The 12,272-nt window shown below is 29.2% G+C and overlaps 1 protein-coding gene across 2 annotated transcripts in view; it reads left to right on the top strand.

The window, feature by feature from the left end:
* The window catches only part of LOC111634955 (UTP--glucose-1-phosphate uridylyltransferase-like), a 31,080-nt gene extending 18,838 nt beyond the window's left edge, over positions 1–12,242 (top strand). For both annotated transcript variants that reach the window (XM_023379801.1, XM_023379803.1), the window contains exons 7-15: positions 537–670; positions 779–867; positions 2,215–2,283; positions 3,265–3,296; positions 6,272–6,368; positions 6,824–6,902; positions 7,948–8,114; positions 11,146–11,250; positions 11,317–12,242. In XM_023379801.1, coding sequence (XP_023235569.1) covers positions 537–670; positions 779–867; positions 2,215–2,283; positions 3,265–3,296; positions 6,272–6,368; positions 6,824–6,902; positions 7,948–8,114; positions 11,146–11,250; positions 11,317–11,424 — 880 coding nt within the window. In that variant the 3' untranslated portion in view covers positions 11,425–12,242. The remainder of the gene's footprint in view (positions 1–536; positions 671–778; positions 868–2,214; positions 2,284–3,264; positions 3,297–6,271; positions 6,369–6,823; positions 6,903–7,947; positions 8,115–11,145; positions 11,251–11,316) is intronic.
* The last annotated feature ends 30 nt before the right edge of the window (positions 12,243–12,272 follow it).

The following is a 12,272-nucleotide window of genomic DNA, read 5'->3' as shown; positions in this document are numbered from 1 at the left end:
TAAATTTATAAATTTCATAATTTTAAATTTACTTCCCTATCTTTATTAAATGCATAATTGATAGTAACTTAATGTTTTATATCTGTTTCTATTATGTTTTATATACTAGTTGATATACTTCCTATATAATGTTTGAACAATTTAGGTAATAAAACAATTAATATTATAAATATTTAAAAATGGTAGTTAATTGTTAAAAACTTCTTTTTCAACCGGAAAAGAAGTGTTTAGCAATTAACTACCTTTTTTAGATATTTACAAAAAACCAACTGAGGCCTTTTTTAAAAAGGTTTTAAATTAAATTTTATTATGCCTTTTAATGTTTTAATTAATATTATATTGTTAATTCAAGAAATTTTTATGGCTTTTCCTCTTCATTAGAAAGGATCAATCCACAGGCACTTAAAATTGACACATCTTTTTATATGTTTGTACAATTTCATAATTCATATCTTTAACTAATGACAGAAATATTTCAGATTTAAAAAAGACATTTTAAATTATTTTCATAGAAAATTTAAGATTTTTATATTTAGATGGTATCCTCCTGGTCATGGGGATTTTTACGAATCATTTTATAAATCTGGATTGTTACAGAAGTTCATTGATATGGGAAGAGAGTATTGTTTTGTATCAAATATTGATAATCTTGGAGCAACAGTTGATTTAAGTATCCTTTATTTTAAAAAATTTTATTTAAATTAATTTAATATGAAAATTATATAAAAAAATTTTCTTGCTTTTTTTAAGTTATTTGTTTTGCTTAACATTTATTTATATATACTGAACTTTTTAATTAATCACAAAAGAGGAGTAGCTCCTGAATTTGTTATGGAAGTAACTGATAAAACAAATGCAGATGTGAAAGTAAATAAACTTTCTTTTTTTATAAGTTTATGAAATTACAATTTAAGAATACTCCAATATTTATTTTGTTTATCTAAGTTAATTTATGAATTTTAATTTTTATCAATGAGTACTGTAAATTTTATGCAGATAACCTGTGGGTTTTATTTTTAAATCTTTCTACCCTGCTGCTGGGCACTAAAAGAGTAAAAGACTGTTTTAGCCACATCCGTCGTGGGTTTGGCCTGGTGATAAGAGATGGAATTTGACTTATCTGGGCCAGATTGTCTCTAAATAAATTCTAGGGAGTTACTCATCCTTGATTTGATCCCAGATGCTCCAGAGAGATAGGCCAATACTTTAACTGCTTTGACTATTTGTCCATCAACTGTGTATCTCATGGGTTATGATTAAAAGGCAGTTTGAAAGTGGGTGCAAGTTATGTGATGGGGTGAATTATATGTGAGTTTTAAATTGCAGCATCAAACAACTTCCCCTTTGTCTAAAGTCACTAAGAAATTTCAGAAAATGTGAAAAATTCTTTGCATGCTAGGAACATATTCATCTGCCATTGCAATTTTTCCCAAATCCACCAAAGGCATATTTATGCATATCTCTCATTTAGTTTTCTCTTATTCATTTTTTGTACATCAATCCATTACGTTAATTATTATTACCTTATTACACACTCCTACTTAAACTAGTATCTTGAAAGCAGATAAAAACTTCTGGTTAATTTTTTCTGTCTTATATAATCTCATAATTTCAGAGAACTGTTTAGAAACCAACTATTGAATTTACAATATATTAACTCAATGTGTTTTTTATTATTGTAAAGTGAATTTTAACAATTAAAATAATTATGTACACTTAAAACAGTTACCTTAGCTTGACCACAATACTTCTCCTTGTTCATACACATTATATTCTGCCATATTCTAACTAAATAAAAGTTAAATTTGATGTCATTAATTAGTTTTATTTACTTCATTTTTTAATCTCTAGTGTACAACCAACCCATTTTATATTAATTAAACAAATGTTTGTTTAAAATTTAAAATATTATTAGATAACTTTCAAGTTGGAAGATAATAGTAAAATAAATTTAAGGTCTGAGTGATTGACCTTCCAAACCCTTTCAAATTGGGTATTATGAATTATTAAAATTATTTTCTTTAATTTTCTCCCAATTTATTTCAGCATCTATTATTATTCTCACTTATTGTATCAAAATATTTATAATACACACAATACAAGAAACAATTAAATTTTGAAACATTACTTTAAACTATATACTATAAATAATTGTTAAATGACTTTAGCAATTTTAAATTTATAAATTGTTTTAAATAATTGATATAATTTCAGGGAGGGACTTTGATTCAGTACGAAGGAAAATTGAGATTGTTAGAAATTGCTCAACTTCCAACCGAACACGTAAGGAAATTTAAATTTTATTTTATAATTATGAGTAAAATGTATGATTTTGATCACTTTCATGAATGACTGTAATTAAATTTTTGTAATAAAAGCAAATAATTAAAATATATTCACTATCAAATATTAATGAACAAAATTATAATCTGTTAGTAATTAAATCATTTGATATTTTAAAATGCTATATTGTGTAAGTTTTGCAATATGTTACTTATCCGATGGCAGAATTAAGGCATTTTTTCTTGTTTACTACATAAAAGTTTAGCCCTACTTCAGCTTTAAATCTGTAATGGAGGTTGTTATTTACAGTAGTCACTCACCAGTCTGACACGTCCAGTAATCCGACATTCCACCACAGGGTGGTGCATGTGAAATTTTCATGTTACCACTTGATTTATGTGATAGAGAGACTGATGTACAGTACAGTACAGTAAGTGTATACTGTCAGTCACTAAATTGTTGCATGTATGGTAGCAAAACAGTCACAGTCATGATTAATACAATAAACTAACCTGTGAATCAAGTGCAATTTTTTACTGCGCTTTATTCATAGGTACAGTATACATACAAAATCCAGTAATCCAACAATCTGCTGTAATCAGATACCCACTGGTTCAATCTATGCTGGATTACGGAGACTTTACTGTATTATGTACTGTTTGTTGTCAGGGACAGATCTAAAAGGGCAGTAACTAAATGTTGACCCCATTTAGATCTGTTTCTGTTAGTAATAAAAATTAATCTTAAAGGGTAATAGGAGCTATTACTCCTTAAGATTTTTTGTTTAAAAAGTTTCATTATTTCTTAAATATTCTTAAATATATGATTTTTATTTAACTGTGTGTTTTAATTTATATTTTAAAAAATAATAATCATTATCTTATTTTTCTTTGAAATTATTGTATTTTGATCTTTCATTTTACAGTTAAATTAATTTTATCTTTTGATGTAATAGCAGTAACACCATTTTTATTATTACAGGTTGATGACTTTAAAAGTGTAAAGAAATTTAAGTAAGTAAATAATTATTTTTTGTTATAAATTTTAAATATTTGTTTTAAGAAGTTAATTTTTCAATAAAAATTTCCAATACTACATACTTATTTCCAAAAAGCTCGAAACTATTGGAGGGGTCTTTGGCCAGTCATAGGTATAATCAAACCACGTGGCTCACACGAGGAGCTGAGGTGAAATGGGTGCAAAATTTACACTATTTTACATCATTTAGCAAACCCAAGGCATGCCAAAACTTTCATGGAGTGCAGTTAAGACTAGAGTCTGTACTATTATCAGAAGCAATATAGTTACCTCCAAATTATACTCTAATCTCATAAATAAGATATACAATTTATATATATATAGTACATACCTATTGTATTAAAATCTATATTATTTTATTGGCTATACCATTATTGATTTCACAGAAATGGGTTAAGATAGTTAATGTACAAATCAAAAACAGTAATCGATTATTAATGGACAGAATATTGGAATGCAGGAGCATAATATTCTTCTTTAGCTTGGTTGATATTGTCAAATTCTTCATTTTTTGATCGACCCTCTTATTCGATAATTGTTCGTTGAATACTGGGTGTGTTCTCCCTTTATTTAGGTGCCAAACTATTGCCGTTTTGTCATAAATATAAAAATGTAGAGATTTATGGTCAGGATTGTCAATATATTTTAGCTACATCAAATTAAAAGTAAATATCTATCTATACTGTGTAACAATTTGAGTAAAAACAAATTTTTACAAACTTGATAAAACTGTTTGATAGTGATAAATATCCTGAATAGTTTCATGCATCTTGAATCTTAATTTCAATTAATATATTCTTTTATATAGGAAATACAGAAGATACAAAAACGTCTTCACTTCCACTCTTCTTCACAGAGACAACCTTTTATTGTAGGCTAAAGATGGCAATGCATGTTAAGGAAATCTTTTGAGGAATAACTGTGAGGTCCTGGCCTTGAGGAAATTCAGAATTTCCTATCGCCCACACACGAGGAGGAAAATCTCTGTCAGTCAGTCAGCCATGCATTTGATGACGACGTACTGGCTGTTTATCAGAAACAAATTGTATTAAAACTCATGGGAAAAAACGTGAATAGAAGTCTATGGTGTAAATGGTAGTAGTAGTGGTGGTGGTCTGGGTGGCACTGATCACAAAATTAATTTTTCAAGAGAAATCTTGGGATATATTGATAGATTCTGTTAAAAAGCATCAATTATCAAGGAAAGATCAATGGCAAGTCGATTTTACTACAAAAAAAATTCATGGATTAAATTTTATAGGTGAAAAACCATCGGATATAACTGGCTGGATTGAACATAGTAATTTACAAAACTTATTAAATTATTTCTCAGCGTATAAAGAATTGTTTTTATTTAAAGGTAGGTAGATAGAAAAAAAATCTTTTTAAAAACTGGAGCTACAGTTATTTAGACATCAAACTTCTTGGGTGTCCAAGTTCAGATAATATTAAAAAGAATTATTATTACCACAAATATTAATTGCTCAACTTCCAACCGAACACGTAAGGAAATTTAAATTTTATTTTATAATTATGAGTAAAATGTATGATTTTGATCACTTTCATGAATGACTGTAATTAAATTTTTGTAATAAAAGCAAATAATTAAAATATATTCACTATCAAATATTAATGAACAAAATTATAATCTGTTAGTAATTAAATCATTTGATATTTTAAAATGCTATATTGTGTAAGTTTTGCAATATGTTACTTATCCGATGGCAGAATTAAGGCATTTTTTCTTGTTTACTACATAAAAGTTTAGCCCTACTTCAGCTTTAAATCTGTAATGGAGGTTGTTATTTACAGTAGTCACTCACCAGTCTGACACGTCCAGTAATCCGACATTCCACCACAGGGTGGTGCATGTGAAATTTTCATGTTACCACTTGATTTATGTGATAGAGAGACTGATGTACAGTACAGTACAGTAAGTGTATACTGTCAGTCACTAAATTGTTGCATGTATGGTAGCAAAACAGTCACAGTCATGATTAATACAATAAACTAACCTGTGAATCAAGTGCAATTTTTTACTGCGCTTTATTCATAGGTACAGTATACATACAAAATCCAGTAATCCAACAATCTGCTGTAATCAGATACCCACTGGTTCAATCTATGCTGGATTACGGAGACTTTACTGTATTATGTACTGTTTGTTGTCAGGGACAGATCTAAAAGGGCAGTAACTAAATGTTGACCCCATTTAGATCTGTTTCTGTTAGTAATAAAAATTAATCTTAAAGGGTAATAGGAGCTATTACTCCTTAAGATTTTTTGTTTAAANAGTTTTCTAAGTTATTTATAATTTTAATTTACTCAAGAAATTTTTGTTCTGAAAATAATTTATAACCTGAAAAATTAATTTTTTAGGTTATAAATAATAAAAGTTAATAAGGTTATGGAAAATAATTCTTCCAAACATTCACAAGACATTGTTCTCACTACTTAGAGGCTTCAGAACTGAACACCATGATGGCACACACGTTACGGTTGGCCTGCGCAGTCCAAAACTATGCAGGAAAATCAAATGGTTTTTCGTTTCTACTCCAGTGGCCTGTACAGGCTGCCGAAACTGTACAGTTGTCCCCCCACACTAACAGTTATTCCTCAAAGGATTTCTTAACTTGTGTGGCCACCTTAAGATTCTGCTACACTATGCAAAACAGTTTAAAAATGTTCACTGATGATAAGCCATAAAAACTTGTAAAAATTGTATACTTGATTTAAAATGGCAGACTTCTTGTATTTTCTATATTTTGTAACTATACCGTTTGCCATTTTAAATCAAACATGTTCTGATAGTATTGTTACTTGCAAGTTTTTGTAGCTTTATAACAGATTTTTAATGCAATTTACTATTATAAAAAAAAAGCCAATAATTTAGAATATATATCTGTTGAAAAATTTATTTATTAATGCAATATAATTGATTTTTCTATAGAATTTTCAACACTAATAATCTATGGATGAGGCTACAAAGTATCTCAAAGTTAGTTCAAGAAGGTGGTCTTGATATGGAAATAATCGTAAATAACAAAGTAAGAAAATTGAAAACATTGTAAATATATTGATGTTGTGGTCTAATCAAACTATGTATGAAATTTTTCCTGCATTTTTATAGTATACTAATATACAAGTATTAATATTTTATCACATTATTTTGAATAATCAATCAATTATAAAAATAATATCATATATTAAAATTTTTTGATGTTAACCAAGTGCATGAATTTATGAAAATAGTTATTTTTAAACAATAAAATGTAAAGTCTGGATCTCTATTTATCAACTCGTTGTTATGGAAAAAAACAGACAGGAAGAAAAAATATTTTATTATTTTTATTTTCTCCCTATCATCACTTATTAGTTTGTACATAAAAATAATTAAGAAATACTGTACAAATGTTTGGTGTTCATTAATAATAATCATTCATAATATTAAAATGTTTATCAAACTTCCAAGAATATCATAGCGTTTAATTTACTTTTCTAGCATTTAGATTACGGTGTAAATGTCATTCAGTTAGAAACTGCCGTTGGTGACGCCATGAAAGATTTTGAAGGAGCAATCGGTATGCATCATTTTCTTTATAAAAAGTTATACTTAAGGCAGCATTTTTTAATGTTGAATTATATATAAACTCAACATAATAAAAAAGCTATATACACATATACTTAATGTAAGATAGTTAATGTAAAAATTGTTTTCTCGAAAGAAAAACATTTTGGGTGAGTCAAAATATGTCATAACACTACGTAGTGTTAAATGATAGTATTTTACTTGTAAGAAATTTTACTATTTTGTATTTTGAAAATGTTCTCAAAATTAATCTTTATTTGTAATTTCTTTCATATTTTAAGTATAACATTAATTTTTTTTTTTTTTTGTCTTTTGTATATTTAACTATATTATAATTTCTAAATTCGGAAACTGCTCTCTCACTAGCCCAAACCTACGGTAATCCAAGCTTGGCTTAGTCTGAACTAATTTTGCTTATTTTGTTGCCAGATATTTTGGTCAAAACACACCAACTTTTAAAAATATGGAAAATTTGTAATATAATTTACAAAATTAATGTACTATACCTTTTAACTTAAATATATGTACAGTACCTGTACTTGTCTCTAGGCCTTTTTTGACTTGGGTTTTAACTTATGCAATACGTAGAAGGTCTTATTAATTCTGCCAGCATCTGTATCACTTGTCAAGTAGTTCTGAAAGCTATTTTTGTAACACAGTATCTTTAAGTGCTCTTGTTGATGTTGAAACCTGCAGCACTTTAAATTTTATCTGTTTCCTAAAATAAGTCTTCAAAGGCAAGGTAAAGAGATTTACAGTATTTAATGCAGCTTCCAATGAATATAACAATGTCTCCTCGAATACATCACAAAATATGGCTTTCTAGAGCTGCTTTGACTAGTAATAGGGCAGAAATGTATAACTCTAGAAGGAATATGCTTTTAAGTGTGTGTTGGGATTATTTTACATGAAGTTAAGGATAATGTTCTTTAAGAAGTTTTTGAAATATTTAAATAAATATTTTTAAATGATGAAATCATATCATTTATTAAAAAGTCTGATCAGAATTGTAATTAAATAATAATTTATATCTCTAGGTGTTAATGTACCGCGCAGCAGATTTCTTCCTGTCAAGAAGACATCTGATCTATTGTTAGTCATGAGCAATTTATATCACATGAAGAATGGAACTCTCTCTATGAATCCCGCCAGACCGTTTCCTTCCGTTCCTTTGGTAAAACTGGGAGACATTCATTTTGCTAAGGTAACTTTTATCAAACATTATACAGGGGATATATCTAAAATAGCTTGCTCTCAACTTGTAAAAGTTGAGAGCAAGCTATTATGGTATAAGTTTATTTTATTGGTTTGCCAATTTTGGAACATTTGACCATAGTCAAATGTTTCAAGTTTTATGTTCAGTGTGGCAGATAGCCCAATTTTGGAGTTTGATCACGTGCAGATAAGAATGGGACATACACTCAATCTTCAGATTTTTTTTCTTGTAAGGATTTGTTAAAAGTGTTACTGTGGCCACCTCATTCCCCAGATCTATCACTGCACCCCAACCAATCATCTTTCCTGGTCATCGTGAAGAACCTAACCGGATACACAATGTCAATAATGATCGTCTCCATGAAAAAGAAGGGGCCGATTGCACTGTTGGCGGGAGTATTTGGTGCAAAAGTTTTACGGCAGACAGAGATGAACAAAGGCAAGAACTGTTCTGCACTTGATGTTACAAAATTATATAATGACTTGTCAATCATCTTTATTATATTAGTTCTCACTGACAGGATTGATATAATTTTAAAATTAAACGTGTGTTTTGTAAAAGTATTTACACTAATTAAAAAATCTTCATTACACACAAAATAGATGTGAAATAATTTTTAATATAGAAAATATTTTCCACTAATGTAAAATATTATCAATTATCATTGTTCTATATATGTCTATTTAGTACATTTTAGTTGCTAGATACTTGTGAAATAATTTCATTTTATTCTATACTAATATTGCAAGATTGATTTTTAATTGTTTCAATGGTCAACCAGAAAAATGATGCAATAAAATATTTCAGCAGAAGCTTAATTTTTATTAAATTTTCTCTTCTTGCAATGTTTGTTTTAGAACAGAATCCATCTCAAAGCGTTTATAATGTAGGCGATTATGGTATGAATGGAAGTTTGGCACATGAGGAAGCAACTGGGCCAATTTCCATTCATGCCATAATCACTAATTATAAACGAATTGTCATACAGTATTTTGTGATTGACTACACCTATAACACTGTGTTTATACTTATGGAAATCAAAATTATGTATAGAGTTTGTGGCACAGGTGCCACAAACTCTGTGATTATACATAAGTAGTGCTGCTGTTTCTAGGGTAAAACTGACCAGTGATTAGTCTTGTGCATCCTAATTCACACCAGATCTACACCAGATCACACCTGTGACTAGGAAAAAACTTACAATGTTATAATCAAAGCAAGCCAAAAACTAGAACAAAATTTTATTAAGGAAAAAGCACAATTTATTAGATAAATTTGGTCATAGCTTAGGTATATATGATACAATAATATATACATATGAATTATGTTAGTTGGTATAACAATTTTTATTTAAAATTTAGTTTTCCTGACACTTTTCCCTTATAGCGCATGCAACAACAAAAAAGGATGTATAGTTTTATATAGACCGATTTTACCTCAAACAGATAATTCTTCACTTTACACCATGTGGAACTTATTTATTTTATTCAACACTTGAATGCAGTGCGTGCGCGCGCGCACACACACACACACACACACACACACACACACACACAACAATGAACTAGATAATACGAGTCAGGAACTAGTTCACTCCAGTCACTTGAGAGATCAATCTTTTGAACTAGTTTGTTCATGAACTACCCAAGCCTACCTGTGATCTGATGCTATTACCCATTGTGCCACAAGTTTTGCCAGAAAATGTTTTAGCCTAGGACAATAAAAGCTAAAGAAATAAAGTAGATTAATATACAGTGTAAACTCGTGTATGTACTGTACCTAGCACCAAAGCTGAGTAGGATGTCGCTTTTCTCAACCTTCATGCCATTGGGCCATAAGCACTCCATATTAAATGTAAATTAATACCTCTGATAAAGCCTAAAAATCCTAAGACAATTATTAAAAACAATGAATTAATAATCAGAACAATTCTTAAGATTTTTATTTCACAATAATAGTACAGGAATCTGCATCATAGAATTGTTTTCCTTATTATTATTTTTTTAATCTGAGCATGAGCTCTGAGAATTTTCTCAATTTAGGGTAATCTAGAGTAAAACGAAGGTGCCATTAAGGTAGTTCCACCAGGAGCAGACAGCAGCACTGGTTATAGGTATAGTCAACCACAAAAATAATTATTCATTTTTCATAAATGTTTGGAAAAAATTAACAAAATATTTTTATAAATGCTGGTAATCTACTGGTGTTCCAAATTAACACTATCAAAAGAAATTGTTATTAGCTATGCATTTTGGGATTAAAACAAACCCCTCTTTGGGTGGGAACTCTCCAGTTTTTACATATATACTTCTTGTTAAAATGTGCAATTCTTTGCCAACTTAAACTTGGTTACAAGAGAAACTTGGGTTTACCATTTGATAGTCTTAGGTTGAGACTCCACTACCATAAAAACGGCATAAAACCCCTTGCCGTAAAATATTTTACAACAGAGCAGATCATAAAAGCAAGTTGAACACTGCTCAACTCACTTTTACGCTGGTTTATGACCTGCTCAGGTGTAAAATATCAGGGTCACGTGATTAAAAGCTTTTATGCCCGTTTTAAGCTAGTGGAGTCTTGGCCTTAATTCAGAACACCGGTAGGTTTCCTTCCTGCATTTATGATTTTAAAGTCTACCATAGTGATTTAGGAACTAAATCATTATGTATATAAAATATATTTGCATTAATGCATATAAACAAGAATAACAACTCAACACAAAACAGCATTAAACGAATAGAATACAAATGTCTGGTACAAATACAATACAAAATTTTTTAAATTGTACCAGACATTTGTATTCTATTCGGTTAATGCTGTTTTGTTTCTGTACTTTAAAATTTGTTCTGAAAAATCATTCGATTTGTGTTAGAGCCTGACAATGATGACATTTATAGGAATGCTCTGTTTAATTCTTTGCAAGCACCAGAAGTGCTTGCAAAGAATTAAAGAGAACATTCCTATAAATGTCATATAGCTTGGACAAGATTAGTGCATATTTCCACATTAAACTTTCCAGGTAAGAGATTATCTTCAAAGATTTGCAAGCATTCCTGATATGCTGGAACTAGATCACCTGACCGTTTCGGGCGACGTCACCTTTGGAAAAGGTGTCTCGCTGAAGGTAAAGTACAGTTTAACTACATAGGTAATTAATTTTAATTATTTAATTTTGTGAACTTTGTTACAGGGGACAGTCATCATCATTGCAAATCACGGAGATAGAATAGACATTCCTCCCGGTGCCATTCTGGAAAACAAAATTGTCTCGGGAAATCTAAGAATTTTGGATCATTGAAAATTTTATTGGGTTTGCTCATAAGCTTTGTATTATAACCACTGCAACATTCTACTAACCAAATTTTTCTAATGCTGTGATATTTTCATAAAGCAAAAATGCATTCTGAGTTTTATGCTAAGTTTCAGCTTACATATTGGAAATCACACCATACATATGTTGAGAGCTGCTTTGAAAATAGATTTCTTATGTCAATGAAACACAAACGTTGTGACCAAAAACATTTGTATATTAGAGTGCAAATGGTGTGATTTATTATAATAGCATAAAATTTACAACAGTAATTTTCTTTTATATTAATTAACAAAATCTTATGTAAAGTTTAATTTTTACTAAAAGCATTCTTATTTTTGATTGAGGGACCAATTTAAAAATATCAAATAGTGCTATAAAGTGCCTTAATAGAACAGGAACAATGGACTAATAAATCAAATATTTGTAATTGTACATTTTGTTGAGTAAACACTCTAACAAAATAGGTGTCTACTGAACCTTAAGTTTGTATGCTTATATGCATTTTTTTCAATAAATGAGATTTTAATTTTGGATCAAATGGGGCATCACATTGATCATTACACATGAATTCAGCTTATTTCCAATGAGGTTTTCTCCAGTTATAACTGGAGAAAACCTCATTGGAAATATGTAATAAACTTCTCTATGAATTTTGCTTATAGAGGATAACTTATTTATATAGCAACATTCCATGTCTTTCAGCCAGTTTATTAAAGAGTAGCAGTCTCCATTTCTCTTACAATAATTTCTGTCCCTTCCAAAGCTATTTACTTATCTGGTAATGATATTTATTCCTCACAAAAAATGAAAATTTTTAATTTTACAACTGGCAT

This window comes from Centruroides sculpturatus, unplaced genomic scaffold (assembly GCF_000671375.1).
Source record: "Centruroides sculpturatus isolate CEXI.00-Female unplaced genomic scaffold, Cexi_2.0 scaffold909, whole genome shotgun sequence".
In the NCBI taxonomy this organism is placed as follows: domain Eukaryota; kingdom Metazoa; phylum Arthropoda; class Arachnida; order Scorpiones; family Buthidae; genus Centruroides; species Centruroides sculpturatus.
Note: the sequence above shows the minus strand (reverse complement) of the source record. Positions and strands in the feature narration are given on the sequence as shown.